The 18,981-nt window shown below is 40.3% G+C and overlaps 1 protein-coding gene across 1 annotated transcript; it reads left to right on the top strand.

Annotated features, from left to right (window-relative positions):
• Positions 1–15,848: 15,848 nt before the first annotated feature.
• LOC116265905 (abscisic acid receptor PYR1-like) lies at positions 15,849–16,869 on the top strand. Its single transcript, XM_031646898.2, has one exon. The coding sequence runs from the start codon at positions 15,945–15,947 to the stop codon at positions 16,557–16,559; it is 615 nt and encodes a 204-aa protein (XP_031502758.1). The 5' UTR covers positions 15,849–15,944; the 3' UTR covers positions 16,560–16,869.
• Positions 16,870–18,981: the final 2,112 nt, after the last annotated feature.

Here is an 18,981-nt window from a genome sequence, read left to right as displayed (position 1 = left end):
TAACAAACAGATTTTGAAATGTTACTTAAGAGGGATTATGACAGAAAACTCCCAACTAACAAGAAATGATCCTAGATTCACATTTGTTATTATTAATGAACTTGAATCGGATCCAAACTTAGTCCTAGTTTTACTAGTTCGACGACACCACGTATATCTAAGCTAAGTTGAACCATATCAAGTATTGATAAAATTGGATCTGGATCTGAATATGTAGACATATTTGCATGCTTATTGTGTATGTGCATGTGGATAAGTATGCCAATAAATAATAAACATTGCATGAATGTGCATAATTATGCATGACTTATTGTCACTATTAAATGTTGCACTATTCTTGCACTTGATGATGAAATCTCTCATTTGCATACATTGATTGTAACTTGAATTGTTGCTTGTTAATTTTCTGTTGAAATAAATGAGGGTAGACATGATATTGAGAACTTTTTGGGCGCTCTCCTCTATTTTTTTTTTAAGTGATTGCACTCATGGAAAGCACTCATTTAAAAATACTCATATCTAATAAAACATATATATATATTAGATTACTAAAATGACAGTCATCTTTTCCTTCTTATTTTCATGTTAAATTGAATGGCTCTCTCTCTCTCTCTCTCTCTCTCTCTCTCTCTCTCTCTCTCTCTCTCTCTCTATATATATATATATATATATATATATATATATATATATCCAAAAAATATATTTCAATATTAAAAACTATAGCTTTCACAAATGGGCTTCTCCCCCTTTCCCCGACTTGTCCTATTTCCCCCTTCATCTCCCTCTCTCCTTCCCCCACCCTGTCGACGTCGCCGACATCGCCCATCATCCCGAGCATGTAAGCCGTTAGTCGTCCACAGGTAAGCGCCTCTCTCTCAGCGTCTCCCTCTAACCCATCCCCACCCCCCTTTCCTCCCACTCTTCATTCGCTCTCTCCCCGCCCCCATCCCTCCCTTTCCTTCTCTCTCACTTTGTCTTACTCTCTCTGCATCACTCGACCCATTCCCCCTTTCCTCCCTCTCACTCTCCGCATCACCCCTAAATTTTTTGGAGTACGACTGTGATCCCATGTGAATTGGGTGAGAGAATGGATTGCCCACTAAGCCCACTTGAGAGTAGCAGTAAAAAATTTAAGTCTGCGTATGGATTGCCCTCTTGACTAAACAGCATTTATCAGACTTTTCTTTACAATGGGGACTCTGTAACAAAGCGTATGGTTTTCCTTTTCTTGTCCTTTTTTTTTCTTCGTAACTTCTCTCCATATTCAAAACGAGCCTTTAGACAGTGTTATCATTTTTGTTTTGCTTTACTTATCAATTTCTGACTTTCAATATATAGCGTATTCATAGTGCCGAAACTCTGAAAACTGAAATTTTCAAAATTCAGTGTGTTTCTTCATCTGCGCTTAGCTTCTATCCGCACCTGTTAAAGTTTGAAGCCCACAAATAGCATGACAGACACAACACGCAGAGATGCACACATAAACAAAAGGGGTCAACCATCATCTCCTTTTGAAAAAAGAGAGACAGAGAGAGAGAGGGTAGGTCCACTTTTGCGTGCGGGTGAACTACAATACACGTATTATGCATTTGTCTTGCAGGCAAATCTTAAGCTGATGCTTAATTGTGCTTTCACATGTATAGGAAAAATCTGTTCAATAATTATTGATCCCCAACACAAAGATACAAAAGCCAAGATGTGCGAACTGAATAGTCAATTTTTGAATTTTCAATAGCGTGAGTGCCAAAATTTTGAAAAAACAGAATTTTTTCATGAATAAATTATGAAAGAAGGTTTCTTGAAAAACCATCACTTGTGCATATACCATACTTGCCTGGACAATGGTTGGATAAAAGCTACTGTCCATTAGCTATCCTTTAATTTTTCTATATTCTGGTTTTAACTTCATGCATCTTATATGTACCTTTTTATGCTTATATAAGCTAGCATTGCCTGACAAAGGCTACTTTTCTCACTATGTAATTCTATGTTGACATAAATTGCGGTTATATTTTACAAATTTTAGCTAACACACCTATAAATGTCAGACTGCCATATTTCTTTTATGAACTGAACGTAGATTCCACATTCGTGTCACCAAGGTATGTGGACCACCTTCTTATCTGGACCACCTTCTTATCCTCACAAAACCAATTGAGCTTATATTTAGCAAAACATATTGGCTGCCACTTCTTTTTTTGTGGTGTTTATGCAGATGGAGATTAATGCAGTACTTTCAGAACTCCATTTTGCTAATTTCAACACCACCTCCTGTCCCATTGATGCATTTCTCCAAAACTAGATGTCGCGAAAGGTTTTGATGTAATGCAGTTACTACGACCCTCGAGGTTGTAAAATCTGTGCAAATGTCTGTTGATCGTGATGTTGCTGTGTACATCAGTGGAATACTCATATTAATGTCGTTTTGCCTGTTAATACTCGTATCCTTCCCAAGCCAAACTTGTTTTGCAAGGAAATTGGTTATTGCCAATTTTATACTTAAGGAAACTATGAAAAAATTGTTTTCTGTCAGCTTGTGGTGTCCTTGTTTTCATCTCAAGGATGGGACTGCACAGAAAGGCGGTGTTCTCTTTGAATTGTTGGATTTAGTAGACAACTAATGTGTATCATGGTGGACATGAAATGGCTAATATGTTATTATCTTGCTTAGGGAATATAAAGTGAAAAAGATGTGCCATTTCGTTCTATGAAGATACTAGTTCTTTGCACTTTAAATGGTTAGATGTGCGAATGAAGATTCCGTGGACATGCCACAAGAGCTGCGTAGCTGTTAATATTGTCAAGTTGGTAAGACTATTTAATTGGGGAAATTGTGTCAAAATGAATTGATCGACCAGTAGAAGTTTTGACGAAACTGCTGGTTTACAACTCTTTCTTCATATTACGCAAGGATGGTAACTAATTGGTGGGGACTCGAGGACCTGTAGAGGACACACTGTATGGTTTCAACCGGGGAATGTTCTTTTTTTCAATTCCAGAATTACAAGTAAACCTCGTGGTGTTCATTATCAGTAAGCAATGAATCAGTTTATCCCAAGCTATGTAAACATATAAACTGTGTTCAAGATAATCAGTGAAACATGTGGGCTTTAATAGATGAACTTCCAATTATTATATTGGCTTCAATGTCCTTTTCTTTGCTTGTTTTGTGTTACCCATCACCTTCTGGTTTGCTCACTACAACTTACGCGTATAATATGACTTCGAATTCAGACTGCCAGTGGCTTCAGTGAACCTATTTTTCCCTGAGACGATCCGTAGCTTTAACAAGTACCTCCTTGGTGATTGTATTAATCAAGTGAACTGTTTGCTGGTGATCTGATCTGTCTAACATCTCCTGTGTTCGTTAACTTGCCAAGTTTTTTTTTTCTTTTTCAATTAAAAACGGACAGTAAACAGTATGCATTTTGAGATGCTTTTCTGCTCAATCAAATGGATGCACCATGCGTCATCTGATGATTTATTTTTCCGTTCTCCTTTTTTTTTTTCCTGCAACTTGTTTTATATCTTTCAGAACTACCTTTCACAATCAAAGTGGGCGTGCCGTGCTTGCAGGAAGTTGTTCCCGTTCTGCGGAACTGAAAGCCTGGTCCATTTGCTCCAAGCTTCCATTCTCATATGGAGCTCCATTTGCAGCAACACCAACCTCAGATTTTTTTGAACCGTTTGTTCCCAAACCACCGGAACATAACAAATCGTCCAATTCGTCTTTTTGGATGAGCATATCACCACTACAATCATGGTTTCTGTATTCAAGACCTCTGCTGCTCTCTCCTCCTCATCGTCACCAACTCCCTTCTTCCAGCGAGATGATCGACGGCGCAGTCGAGTTTCTCAACTTGTCGGCGAAGGGTTGCAGAGGCGGCTGTCATGAAATTCACAAAACTCGAATAAAGGTAGGTGGAAGCACCACCATTGGAACCTTTACCATCATTGGAGCTGTATATAGGAAGCATTCTAATTCTGCAACTTCGGATTGGTAAGACGCCACCAAACAAATTCAGAGTTCTTAATTTCTTTCCAATTTAGATTTGCCCGTGTGGTCCGTTCCATTCGACGACTAAAATAAAAGGTCAGCAAAGCATCCTGCCTTGGATAATTTCCCGTCTTCGACGAGTTTTGGATATGCCAATGATGAATTCTAATCTCCTAAGGGATGTGTCAGGAAGGGGGGAGAGTGAGAGAGGGATAGGAAGCAGTGGCTGTTTCGATCGTAGCTGTTCGAGCTGAACAGATCGGACGGATGCTGCAACCCGATGGATCACCGCCATCAAACGCTCCGTTTCCGGCCATTCCTCTTATCTTCAATGGGTTAAACATATCAGCTAGCCTCAGGAATGAAACAAGCAAGGAATCAAGGAATTAACATTGGATTCTATGCAAGGAGGCAAAAGGAGAGCTTGGTAACTTTGAGCCCAAAGAGTTCTATTGCTTCAAGTTTGGTATCTCCTTAACCTCAACGCAGTGCAGAAACGGCATTCCCTTCCAACTTTAATACCCAGGGAATATAGGTAGCTTTTCTATCAAGCAAAAAAAGATACCTAACCTCAACTAGAACTTCGCACTCCTTCTCTCCTTGCAGAGATACCAACTGAATTTGCTTCATTCTTCTTCCTGGTGTGCAAGCAGGAGCATGGTTCCTTTCATACTTTATTATCCATCTATGCTGCTGGTGCTGGAGTTGAGTCTTGGCCACAAATGGCAAAGCCTCGTGATGCTGGTCAAAGGACGAGCCCTTTCATTTGGTTGATTGCCATCATCTGTTCGATTATTGCTGCAGCTGTGATAGTTGCAGGGATTGTTATCCTCTTTGTATATATTGTCATGCATCCAAAGGTTCCCACAATGAACATCACATATGCACACCTTGATAGACTAGATTATAGTCAGTATCAGCAATTGGGGGTTCAGATGTCGATCATATTAGCTGCAGAGAACGAGAACAGCAAAGCAAAAGTAAGCTTCTCTGAGCTCGACCTGTCTCTAAAATGTCACGGTGCGATGGTAGCAAGATTGGAAGCCGATCGTTTCGAAGTTTCTCCGAACAGCACCAATCAACTGAAATACTTTGTTCCTTCAACACCAGTTCCTCTCGATGACGCCACAGCGGGAGAGATTGAAGGAGAACTCCGGAATAGCCTGATTACCTTCACTGTCGATGGACAGGCCCGTACAAGCTGGACTCTAGGGGCAATTCATTCATTGAGGTACTATACTCGTCTATCATGTCAGCTGCAGCTCTTTCTTCCAGCGATCAACGGAAGCAGCAAATCACTAGCATGCCGCTCCAAGATACGCTAGCTCTAGTTCCATCTAAGTTAGAGACATGCATTCCCTTAGATATTTTGAATGGTGGAAGATTAGACATCTTATGTATATATGCCACAATGATAGAAGAAAGAAAGAAAGAAAATGCATAATGATCTCTGCATGAAATCTTTTACTGTTCTATCTTTTACGAGGCAATTGATGTCCACAGAAAAAACCAGTGGACTTTTTACCGATCAGGAAGAAGTTCGTAGAGCAGAGTGGAAGAGAGTTTTTTTCCAGCCCTTCTAATTTCTGGTTGTGTTTGATGTGCATAGAAAATTTTTTATGGGCATGAAAAAAAAAACACACACAAGATTTAAACTTATGTCAATCCTTAGGCACAAGAAGCCACTGCCCAAGGGCATCAAAACACCCTTTTTTTTTTTTCCTGAATGGGGAATGGTGTTGAGATAAAAACCATAAATCAAGTTCACAAGGTGCCCAAACATGCTGGTTGGTAGGGTGGGCATCAGGCCGAGCCGGGCCGGCCCTGGCCCAGCCCTCACCAACTTGGACTGGGCCTGGTTCCAGCCTGGCTCGGTTCTTTAATTAAAGAATATATATATATATATATATATGAAGCTATCTCTTCCACTAACATTAATCAATGGTGATGATAAGAAAGTCTGCACTTATGTAATGTATGGGATCATGTATTTATCTATTTGATAAAGCCTTAGAATGTTGGGTGATCCATTGAGCACAAGAAAATGGCACTTTTCATTTGGCAGCTTATGAGCAATTCCAATTTAAAACTATAAGTCCAAATTTTGCTGCAATTGATAACATTTGACTTTCATGATTTTACCATCCAAACCTCTCCGCGTTCATCCACCATCCAAAAGAAATGAACAACAATAAATTAACTTTAAATGATTGACATAAACTTTTCTTATCATAGGCTTTGCCTGCCCTAATTGGTAGACCAAAGGACAATTGTGGCTCAAGAAATCTTATCTTTTTAGGACTTGCACTTCTGGCCATTGTTGGTTTTGTTCACACAAGTATGTCCAAGGAGGAATCATCATCACGCAACCTGCTATATAAAAATGATCTTATACAAGACCGGAGCCAAAAAATTGTGGCTAAAAGGCAATAGGTATTCAATTTAAAGTTTTTAAGGAGCACCAATATGTAAATAAAAAAAATTACTCTGAAACGTCAATATAAAAACGATTTTTTTTTAAAGCTATATGAACAATTACCCACAAGTAGCCCACATCTACCAACTACGGCATGCGAAGGTGTTCATAACCGATAGTTACATGGCTGAGGCGCCGGGTCGGTGTGGCCCATGGCTCAGCGCACCTGAGCCCAGGTTACCCCAGCAGCCGTTTTGTTTTGCTTGAAGCAACAATGAGCCAAAACATCATTTTGCGGCTCGCATACATGACAGATACATCATAGCACAAGTGACAATTTTGGACGTGTTTGATCTTTCCTATCATGTTCCGGACAGGAGATCCTCTGGTTTGAGACTCAGAACATTTGATCAGGTAATTCTCGAGTACATGGGTATAGAAAATTTGAGCAGCGGCAGGGTTAAAAATTTTTGGCGAAGGCATTAAATATAAACTTCTAGTTGACAATGTTAACTAATATGTAAATATTGTGCTTATGGGGCAGAGTTAAAAAATGCATTAAATATAAATTTCCAGTTGACATGGATACTATTATGTAAATATATGTGCTTATTTGAGTTATTCAAAAGCTAGTAAATGAGATGTGTATCCAAATTCCAAAATGTTGTATGTGCTGCCGGCATAACATGGAGGGTCCTCAACAGGGTGGGCTCAAAGGGAAGGGAGATACCCAAAAAGGTCAAAGTCTTTTTTTTTGTGACCAAAAGTACACCCCAGGGCAGAAGCAAGATAGAGAGCCCATGGGTCCTGGCTCCACCTTTTTTTAAAAAAAAATTTACATACAAATTTTAGAAAAATTTACTTGTTTTATATAAAAATTTTGAAAAAATAATATTTCAGCTTTAGTCAAAATTTAGGAACTTTAATTCGGCCCCTTTATAAAAAATTTTTAGCTCGGTCCCTAGATACACCCATCAAACTTAAATGTCGTGCATCCATCATTTGCTATTCAAAAGAATTATACCTACGATAATCAAAACTACTGAACTTTTACTGTCACATTAATCCGACCAACTATGCTACCACCCTCAAGCCTAGCAAGGTAGGCTAGGAGTTAGGATATAAGAGAAGGTACCCTTTTACTTTCCCGTGTGATGGCATACACACAAAAATGGTCACGAGCACAATTACCAGGTTTGATTTTTTAAAAGTGTGAAATTGCACATATATTTAAGCAATATCAGTTTCCTACTATAAGAAATTAAGTTAAATTTATTTTAATCTTTATTCAAAGGGAAGTACAATAGATAATTTAAACAAGGGTCATTTGGCTCATGGAAACGTACTAGTTTTACTATTCAACAATTTCACTCAATTTTTTTAAATAGATTCTTCCATTTGCCTCTCTAGGGCTTAAAAAGGAATGTTTTATTCTCTCTCTCTCTCATACACAATGATGTGTGAGAGGTCCTAAATGGAGAAATCCGTGAATTCTCTCTCGTCCCCGACTTAGGGGCAGAGCTACCGAGCCAACAATTTTACATTGTAGGGGCTGCATTATAGTTTCAAAATATTAAGATAGAATTTTTAAAAAAATTTATATATGCTAAACTAAACTTTTTGAAATTAACGTAACAAGTTTTAAATTTTTTAAAATTTTAGTATATATATATATATATATATATATTGACAGATGGTTAACGAAACTGTAGCTGAAAAAGCATAAACTATTTCGAAAACTGTTATTGATGTTAATACGTTTATTGCGCTACTTTGTTTGCAATGCTTTCAAATTTTTAGTCATCCAACATCTGGAGTTCATGTCAGCTTTTAATGTGAAAAATGGAGTCGATTGTCAAGATTGGAGTTAATCAATCTTTCGATAACATTATTTCACAAAAGACTTTAGAAATTTTAGAAATAGGGAGGCGTGAGGCATGGTGGGGTCAGGGGATCGTTCGAACATTGATCCCCATCAGTCAGGGGTGGGCCAAACTAAAAAAAAAATTGATTTTTTCAATATAAATTTTTTTCCTGCACTCACTCGGACCATGGCCCATGCGCCCCCCCTCCCCCACCCCTCCCCCCCAATAGACATCAACTTCTCAAACTGTTCAATGCGAGCAAGTCCTCATACGTAGCCTATAAGTATGTGTCTGGCGACGATGTCGGCCGCGGCCTATTAGTCACATGGGGGCCCAACCCAACCGGACAGATGTCCTATTTGAGATGGAGTTTCTCACAATGGTGGAGCTAGGTAGGGGCGGAGCCAAGGGTTGGGGCCATGGACCCACCTTCATATTTTAACATGGATAGGTTTGAGCTCGACTCAACTATACAGTCTCAAAATTGAATTAACTCGCTTAACTCGTTTACGTTAACCTGTCTTGTTTTATGTGACTCGTTTAACTCGTCAGCTCATTAAGTCATTTAATTAAGAACTCGGCTTTATGCCTACGAGCCAAGTTGAGTTTTTATAACTTGACATGTTGAAGTTGAGTTTTTGTAACTTTGACATGTTGAGTATAAATTTAAACTCGAACGAGTTTGAGTAGAGCCTGAGTTGGCTTGATGCATTGTGCAGCCATGAGGGACTACAGAGTGGGAAACCTTATCCGCCCTTTCGGAGATAAACTTTTCTTTTGTGGTCCAAGTGATGAAAGTTTGACTTAAGTTCAATTAGGCATTATCGTTGTACCAATTGTCATAAGGCCCATTAGTACCCAATGGCGGAGCTAAGAATTTTTGGTTGCAGGGCAGACGACAAACGAACTTGGGTCAGTAAGCTGGTTCTTATTTGCTCATCCCAAAACTATTCTCCATTGAAAACCTATACACCAATGCGGGCACTTGTCAACATGGGTCCACATCCACATGTGTCTCCGCCACTGCTAATACTTTCAAATAACACTTTTTTGGTGAGGGTCACGATGACCATAAGTTCAAAACTCTAATTAAAATGCATCCTTTACTTTTTAGCCTGGAGCTCCATGTAGATGCATGGCCATTCGATTTCTAAATGTTTCTAAAAAACCTATAATTTGACAAGGGCAATATTTGCACTTGAAGTTTAAATGGGTCCAATTTGGTGCCATGGTTTTGTCAATTTTATTATCTTAATTTTGATTATATAAAGTGAATATATGGCATCTACATTGTCAAAATCTATTATTTATTTGTGCAACAAGTATCACAACCCGACTTACTCCTCGGTTCGAGCCCTTGGTTTAGCGGATCCCAACCTTCCTCCTAACAGTTTTGGCTTTAACATCAAAATGGCTAGAAACCATGACAATCTTCTCATCAATGATCCTCCTTATAAACCCTTAAAGATTCCTCACAATCTTCAATACATGAGTAAATATTTGGGGCATTACAATCCACCCCCTTTAAGGCACATGCGTCCGCCTGTGGGACCATAGGTTCGAGTGTTGAACCAGCTCTTATACCACTGTGGCAACCCGACCCACTCCTGGGCTCGAGCCCCTGGTTCGACGGATCTCAATCTGCCCCCTAGTAGTTTCAGCTCTAACCCCAAAAAGGCTAGGAACCAAAACAATCTTCTCACCAATGATCCTCTTATAAACCCTTGAAGATTCCTCACAATCTTTAATACATGAGTAAATATTTAGGGCATTACAACAAGCCCTACAAAGTGTACTTGTCAATATCGATATATGTCTGTCTTTTGCTTGTCTTAATGAGCTTAGCATAGCTGGTCAGATTGATCGATAAGTTGAACATCTGCCATCAATGTAATTCCTGTGAGCGCTAAATCCCCCAAGGCAAGTTAGCTTTCTTTCTCTCCTTCTCTTTTCGAATCTCATGATCATCGTTATCATGGTCGATCAAGCTGTCAAGCTTTATAATGTAAGAAGGCTGCTAACAAGCTGCCAAATTAGAAGGAAGACAAGGGTGGCCGCGCCCGAGTCACAGTGGGGTCATAGGCATGCCCCCGTCGTTTTGGGTCCCACCAGCTGCTTTCTAGTTGCTTCCTTGCTTTCTGTTCAAACGAGATCGCGACTACGCTTATATAGTGTCTCTCACATCATTATGTCTTTAATTGTTCAAGTATACTCCAAGACAAAACATTCACGTCATGTTCACTTGGAGGCAGGGGTAGAGCCAAAAAAATCTTTTTCAAGAGACACTAAGGACCGGTTTGATGCATACTGTGCCAGAACTTGCCATTTTTGCACGGCTTTTCACTTTTAAATCAAACACAAGAAAAATTACCCTGCTAAAATGGAAGGTTCGACTTTTTACCATGGAATTTTTTCTACCGTTCTAAATTTTTATCTGCCATCAAACGGGGCCTAAATGTATAGTTAACAAATTTTCAATTGACCATGGGGCGATGACCTAGATTTCATGTGGCTACTCTAGACAACTGGACCAAGTTCACCCAAGTTTCAATACTAAATTAACGTTTTAAAGAGTGGGCTCCTTGTGCATATGCTCTACGGAGACCCCACCTGCCTCCGCATCTGTTTGGAGTTGGAGCCACGAGATAAAATGTACGAGTACAAGTGATCTTAACTTATCTATCAGATTGTGCAAGTTTTTGGTTTTCAAGAATATACAAATACATTTGATGACTTTGCAGGAAGAAGAATTTATTATCCCAGGGCCAGTTCTAATATAGGGATCAGTGACGCACTGGCTTCATTGATGGGGATTTTCTCTCTGCACCAGTGAGCAATGTATATTACCTGCAAATGTGACCATAGCTTCAGCTATCAATAAATCTGATTTAGCCGACTAAGGCACCTCACAAAGATCAAATAAGAGATACAATTTGATATTTGATTAAGAAAATGGGTCGGATTTTTCAAAAATGACATCCTAGGATTCAGATTCAGATTTAAGTATGTGATCGTTTTCGAATCGAATCAAACACAATTGTAAAAAATGGATTTGGATTCCGATATGAATCTAAAAGCTTGATTTGGATTATGAATTGGGATTCAGACGTTATATAGAGTAATTTTCCTCGTCCATATTTCAATCCAAATATGTGAACATAAAAAAAAAAAAAAAAAAAGCGAATACGACAAACATTATATCCAATCAGAATCCAATCCATTGACATACCTAATCAAATAATAAACCATGTTTACCCAAAATGTATAGTTTTTATCAAACCATAACTACCCATCAAATTTAAAGATTTATAGGGATGAGGTGGGAGAGTAAATAACCTTAGGTTCACGGATTATGTTGCAATTCACGCATCTTCCAAGTGGGTAAATGCTGAGATTTGAGGACGTGAGATCTTATGATCTTTAAGGACATGTTTGATAGCTTGGGACATCGGGTACAAAATCCACACGCTGTAGGACCCACCATTTAAAAAGACAGTCAATTTCTTAACTATGGATTTCAAAATTCTCGATTTTGAGATCCTGTCAAGTCATATTGGATCTGAAATCCAAGAAAAAAAAATCCAAAATGAATTTCAAGAGATACAAAATCACATACTTTTTAGCCCTTTGCCAAATAGCACGTATGTGAATTGATACAATATGGCCACTCTTTTTTTCCCGTCCTCCAGGTTCAGAGCTGCTTTGAGAATTAAGTGGTTTAAATTGGGCTGATACAATATGATCCGAATGAAAAATTGGCTATGAATTTAATTTGCATTGCTTTAAGTAGCTTTTATTTCGTGTAAGTAAAGACAAATCAAACACATGACCAAGAAAATGGAGACACTTTATCCCCTCTCCATTTTCGTGTTTCAGTTGATGAGATCGTAGTGGAAGTACCATCAGACTGCACTCTCCCCCCCCCAAACATGATCTTCAGAGTTCCCCTTTTCTGTGCCATCCATCACACGTGAACGCCTCGACGTTTTACTGGAGCCATAGAAGACACGGTTTGGCATCACATGAAACCCGACAAAGTTCACGAAATCATGCCCTTATTTCACGTGATACCGGAGGCGCGCCCTTCGAAGGAGACGAAAAACGCGACCGAGTTCGTGAACCTGGCCGAACTCTGAGTCCAACCGGCCTCCCTTGGCTATAAAAGCCGGATTTCGGAACCCCCGGAATCCTGATAACCTTGTACAGGATCTCCCCGGGCTTTGTCATTTTGCGACCAAGTTCGCGATTCCCCACGGGTCTGCTGCCTCTGCCACCGCAGAATTCGCGAACTCGGACGCTGCCCAAAAGCGCGTTTTTCTCGGGAAACCAACTCGAGGGATCCCGAGACAGAACACGGGGAACGCGCTGTTGGATCCCCTGGATGGATGAAGATAAAAGCGAAAGCTACAGGACGGACGGGGAAGATGACGCGGCTGGGGTGGGGGGCCAATTCAGGATCTTTCTAGATCTTAAACCCGAAAGTTCTGGACATTTATTGTACTTTCGACAGCGAAATGCTTCTGTCAGCTTTTGCCCTCTTCTGCCATCAAGTCCCGCTCTGATCCTCCTGTTGGGCCCTATAAACAACCACCCTCCTATCGAAACAAATTTACAGAAAAGTCACCAAGGTCGGCGCTGCAAGCCTTAAAAACAATAGGGGTAAAAGGATCATTATGTACCCAAAGAATCAGGCCGGCGGATTCCGAGTCCCGACACGAACAAACGGGCCCTTTCATGCCGCCACCTCCGCAAGAATCTCAGATCAGTAGTTATGTTGATTGTTGCCTACATTGTCGTCTGTGCCCCTACGCTTTTCGATAATCACGAACGTGTATCCTAAAATTTTGGAATGTTTTTTTTTTTGTTCTTATTCAAATTTCAATTGAACATTGGATTGACATGTAATTTATATTTAAAAAAAAAAACACGTTTATATACTTCATTCGATCAAGTACTAGTGTCAATTGGGAATACAAATAATATCATAACTAATAGTACTTAAATTCTCAAAAATCTACTTGTAATAATCTTTGATGTGATTGTGACCACAATTTGTCTGAAATTTTTAGTAAACGACATTGTAAATTTAAATTTTAAGCAAGGTTTAATGTTACCTAAAACAACAATAAAATTAGTTTTGGACAATAAAGTTAACGTTAAGAAATAAAACATTTCCCTTTTGTTTTCAAGAAATGGACGATGGGCATTAATTTGCAAAGCTGTGGGCAAAATCGTCCTGAAAATTCTGAGAGGCGACGTTCGTCGCCTTTTACGAGGGAGAGGGTTTTACGACGATTCTGCCTCATCCTCACGCCACTCGAGAAGCCGCGGCTCAGCTGGCAGAATATCGGCTCGGCTCGGCTCAGCTATGCGCAACATGAAGTTCCATGTCTTCACGTTGCCGGCAATTTGGAGCCGAGCCGACTAAGGTGACCCGCGCCGGCGGATGGCCCTCCAATGGCATCACGAGGTCGGCGCTCCTTACCATTTAAAAATTAGTGGAGATAATTTTTTAAATTACTGGTTGTTTTTTTGTCAAATATCGCAGAAAACGGATGAACTTACCCAAGTACCGAATTTACCCTCGATTCGCGATTATGGAACGGGGACTACTTCCTTCTCGAAATGACAAAATGGCCCCAATCGTTGATGATTGAGTTTAAAACATAACTTGCATGATTAACTTGATAACAATCGACTTATAGTTACCAAAATCTTACATTCATGTTAAAAAACTTTAAAATAGTTTTATATTGGTCGTGATTATACCATGATCAATCATCAATGTGCCAAATTTTAATAATTAAGAACCTGGTTGTAGGGGTGAACACGAGCCTAGTCGAGCCTGAGTTCAAGTAGCTCGAAATTGGCTTGACTAATGAAACCTCGAGTTCAACTCAGCTTGAGCTCGAGAATAACTTGACGGAGCGACTCGAGCTCGACTCGGCAGTTATGTGTTCAGCTCGATCTCGACTCGGCAGTTATGTGTTCAGCTCGATCTCGACTCGATTAAGGCTCGACAATGTCATTTGAATAGAATTGATATTTATCATTACGTGTTGAGCTCGAGTTCAACTCGATTAAGGCTCGACATACTCATTTGAATAGAATTGATATTCATCGTTACGTGTTGAGCTCGAGCTCGACTCGATTAAGACTCTCGATTAAGACTCGACAAACTCTATTAGGCTTGACCTCAACTCGGCAGTTACATGTTAAACTTGAACTCAACTCGACTATTTGAACAAGTCAAGTCATGAACTCGAGCTCGACTCATTAAACAAATGACTCCGCTCAAACTCGTTCATGAGCCGAGCTTTAACGAGTCGAGCTCTTGTTCACCCCTACCTGCTTATATATATATTTTTAATGTTTATTTAGGAAAAACCACTTTAATTCTTTTAATAGTCTAGCTTGCTTCAAGGTGCCGCTGAATCTACATGTGTCTTTCAACTCATGTGTCGCACTTGCTATCGTTTGTGGCTCAGAAATCTATATTGCAAATACAAAATTTGAAGCCAAACCAACCAAAGGAGCAAAAGTCTCAACATCCTGAGTTTTACATTCGACGTTATCCTTTACCATCTAATATTTTGAGTCTGCACATTTAACTTTCAAATCTGGATTCAAATGTCAATGACCGAAAGTTTTTCTGTCAACTTGAATCACGTTATGATATGCTAAGCTAAGAAGCGACTCTAAAATACATGAATATTAAGTAAAACTAATGCATTTACATGTCATCTCTAAAATCCATACTCGATTTGGATTTCTTAATGGAATGTTATATTTTTTTATCCAAATCTATATTCAATTAAAATGTCATTTGAAATTCAAGCTCGATTGAGTTTTTTGAATTGAATGTTAAATGTTTTTCATATCCTACTTATTTAAAATAATTCAAATAGATACCTAATTCGAATTTGAACTATTGGCATTTATAAGGCTCGTTTGGTTGCAACAATAGTTTGTTACTGTTTTTTGAATCTGCTTCAATCTTTAAAGCAAATTTATGAAACATTCTTCAATTCAATCATTGAAAAAAAATTATAAAATAGAAAGAATCTGTTCTCTATGCCAAACAATCTATAAGAATCTTTTGACAAATAAAATAGTTTGTAACTATTTCACGAATCTGTGGTAAAATTAAGACAAATTGATAGAACATTTTGGCAGATTTATAAATTTGTCTCCATTTTTGAACCAGATTCTCGAGACAAACTGCCACTAAGGAAATCCTTTTCTCCACTTGCTAGGTTGGAGCACTAATACACCGCGTTTTATTTTCGAACAAAATTGCTGCTTTACCTAAACGTACGGTCTACGTTACCCACCAAAAACAAGGAGTCGGGTTAAAATAATTATAACACGAAGTTGAGGATATTGCAGTCATTTCGACCCCTGCAGAGTACGCTTCCACTCGAAGCGAACGGAGGACACGTTTGCCATTGTGACAACAAGTGAGGGTTACTTTCGACTTTCAAAAGAGGACAAAATAGTCTCACTGGCCGGCCGGACCCACTTTTTATTTTTCATATTATTTCCATTCAATATAAAAACATCAAAATATAACCTCTCTTTATCTCTTTCTCTCTCTTGCTCTCAGCCGGGAGGAGGGAGGGGAGGAAAGAGACGAGGAGATCGAAGGGGCCACCACCAGACCACCATGGAAGAGGAAGACCGCCCATCATCAGCAACGCCGGCGCCGTCGAGAAAGCACGCCGGAGACACGCCGCCGGGTGGCCTCACGAGGGAGGAGTACGACGAATTGAGGGGGACCATCGATGCCCACCACCGATACGACCTTTTCCCGGGCCAATGCTCCTCCCTCATGGTGCAGCGCGTGAACGCGCCGGCGGAAGCCGTCTGGTCCGTCGTCCGGCGGTTCGATCGCCCCCAGGTGTACAAGCACTTCATCAAGAGCTGCCGCCTCCTGGGGGGCCCCGTGGAGGTCGGGTGCCTCCGGGAGGTCACCGTCATCTCGGGCCTGCCGGCGGCCACCAGCACCGAGCGCCTCGACGTCCTGGACGACGCCCGGCGGGTCTTCGGTTTCAGCATCGTCGGCGGCGAGCACCGGCTGCGGAATTACCGGTCCGTGACGACGGTGAGCGAGGTGGCGCGGGGCGGGAGGATCTGGACCGTCGTCCTCGAATCGTACGTCGTAGACGTGCCGGAGGGGAACACGGAGGACGACACGCGCATGTTCGCGGACACCGTCGTCCGGCTCAACCTCCAGAAGCTCGCCTCCATCGCTCAATCCATCAGCAAGGAAGCAAGGTGAACAAATGCGTCAAGAAAAAAAAAAATTATTTTTTGTCTTTTTCGGGCTTTTTTTTTTTTTCTTTTGCATTTTTGGGAAGGCCTCATGAAGCTAAGGGCATGGAGTTTTCTTGGTCAATCAGCTGGCGGACGGAAAAGGGCTTTGACTTCTTTGTGTTACGAGCCGCCCTGTGGTTCGGGCTATGGGCGTTTTCGTCATTTGGTGTGCTTTGCTTTCTCATGGGGCCATGGGGGTGCTTTCTTCGATGTAATTTTTTGGTTCTTTCTAATATTTCTCCGTTAAAATAGAAAAAGGAAAAAAGTTTTTTTTTCTCTGCTCGTGAAAAAGAAATCGTCGGAAATGGAAGCCTTTCTTTGCGGTATTGACGAAAATGCCCTAATTGTGAGGGGCAATTCCGTCATTGTGGATCTCTCTTTGTTCGGGTCTTCAGGTGCTCTCTGTCACCCGGCTTTTATTTCCGGTGTTTCCCTCTCCTCCAAAAGACGGATTTACCCCTCGTTCCGTCTCGTAATAATGCCTCGTGGTCTCGTAACAACTAACAACCGTAGCCATCGTTCGGGGCATTTTAGTCAAAAAGCAGGTGGGTATTATTCAGTTGGAGAAGAAAGGGTTGGGGTGTCCTGTACGTTTCGAACTCGTTCGGTCTTGATGGGCCTTTTTCTTGTTCCGCGTCGTTTTTTCCGTTGCCGTGTCCGACTAAAAAGAAAAATATCTATATTCGATATATTATATCTTTTATTTCCAAAAAATATTTTTGTTTCGATATTAAACAACTCCAACTCCTCTGCACGTTGTATTCTTTATCTCGATTTCGAAAGTATAATCGATTCTGAAACTATCGGTTCTTGTTTTCGAATATTTTAGTTTGTACCATACGATTTCATACACACAAAGTCATTAAATAATTCCAATGACGGCTTAGAAAACAAAAGAATCGGACAGAAACTAATAACATTGAAGAACCTGACCAATGCAGTACGGTTAATGTCAAGCAGTGGGCACCTAATCGGACGGCTTACGTTCGTCGGACAGGCTGTCGTTATTTATTTATTTGTTTTCTTTTTTTTTACGGAATTTCAACTCCAAAATGTTCTTACCGCATAGGGGAGGATGATTTGATAGCAAAGTTAAAAAAATACTCTAGTTGAGATCAAGAATAATACAATCTAACAGAAGGTCAACTCCTTATTTTTTATTAATTGATTATGTTGTTAATACAACAAAAAAAAGACGATATTTAAATACTGAAGCTAACTTGGTATGCAGTCATTAAGCGTTTGATCACTAAATTCTCATATAAAACGATCTAATCATTGAATTAAACGATTAATACAAGTTGTTGGTGGCTGGTTCCATTTTCATGGACAACAATTTTGTGTGTAAACTCGGGTTTATGGGGTGTATGCTCGACGAAGCTCATTCTATGAAAGCTTAAATTAGTGGCTGAAAACCATTAAGTTCTACTAGGTCCGAGCAGTCGCGGATCCAACGAACAGATCGAAAACCAATCTTGGTGTTGAGTTTCCGATTTCAGGAGGTTGGTTGGTTCTGTTTCTACCATTCAACTTGTATCTCATTAAGTAGATGATCCGCATTAGTTTGTGGAATAATGAAGGAAACCAAACCCAGCAGGAACAGTTGGGTATGAAATGATTTCCCTTAGTTGAGTCCCCTTTCTTGACCCTTCAGTGAAAGCTGAGTTCTGACTCAGACGCCTTTTTCTCATTGATAGTTGCAGCCACAGCTTTCTGGCTTGACCTTTGCTGTATTAATTGCTTTGGGCCTTATCATGTGAACCCTACTTCATCGGTCGGATTGTTCATTGACCGAACTCCCTTTTTAGACTTTGGAATGGTCGGAGCGGGGGTTGGTAACTTGGTAGGCAGTCAGTTTTCATTTCAAATTCTCATGAAGTCATTCATCTATGCTGCAAACAAAAAATCACTGAAATACAAGTTGAAGCATAGTGGAGGCATCAGTTGGGGTGGTGGCTAACAAGGTGTCATTGAGAAACAAGTTGGAGCATGGTGGAGGCATCGGTCAGGGTGGTGGCTGGTAGCTTGATAGGCAGTCAGTTTTCGATTCAAACTAAGTCAACCGTCTATGTCAACCGCCTATGCTGCAAACAAGGAGTCGTCACTAAGATACAAGTTGAAGCATGATAAAGGCGTCACTCTAAGACACCACAAAGCAGCCCTTGTCCTTGTGGGAGGAAGGGAAAGGGGGCCTTCGGTCTTCATTTGACCAGTGTAAAAAGTCTACCACTCACCAGAGAGATTAGCACAACTGCCGAATGACTCGAGACTAGGGATGTAAATGGTTCAAATTCAGGTTGGATCCAGTCTTAACGGATTTTATGGAATTGGGGTTGATTCAGATCTTATTTTTTTATTTTGATCCAGCTGACGTAGGATCTGATGTC

Source organism: Nymphaea colorata, chromosome 12 (genome assembly GCF_008831285.2).
Source record: "Nymphaea colorata isolate Beijing-Zhang1983 chromosome 12, ASM883128v2, whole genome shotgun sequence".
Lineage (NCBI taxonomy): Eukaryota > Viridiplantae > Streptophyta > Magnoliopsida > Nymphaeales > Nymphaeaceae > Nymphaea > Nymphaea colorata.
The sequence above is the reverse complement of the archived record's forward strand: the minus strand, read 5'-3'. Positions and strand labels throughout refer to the sequence as shown.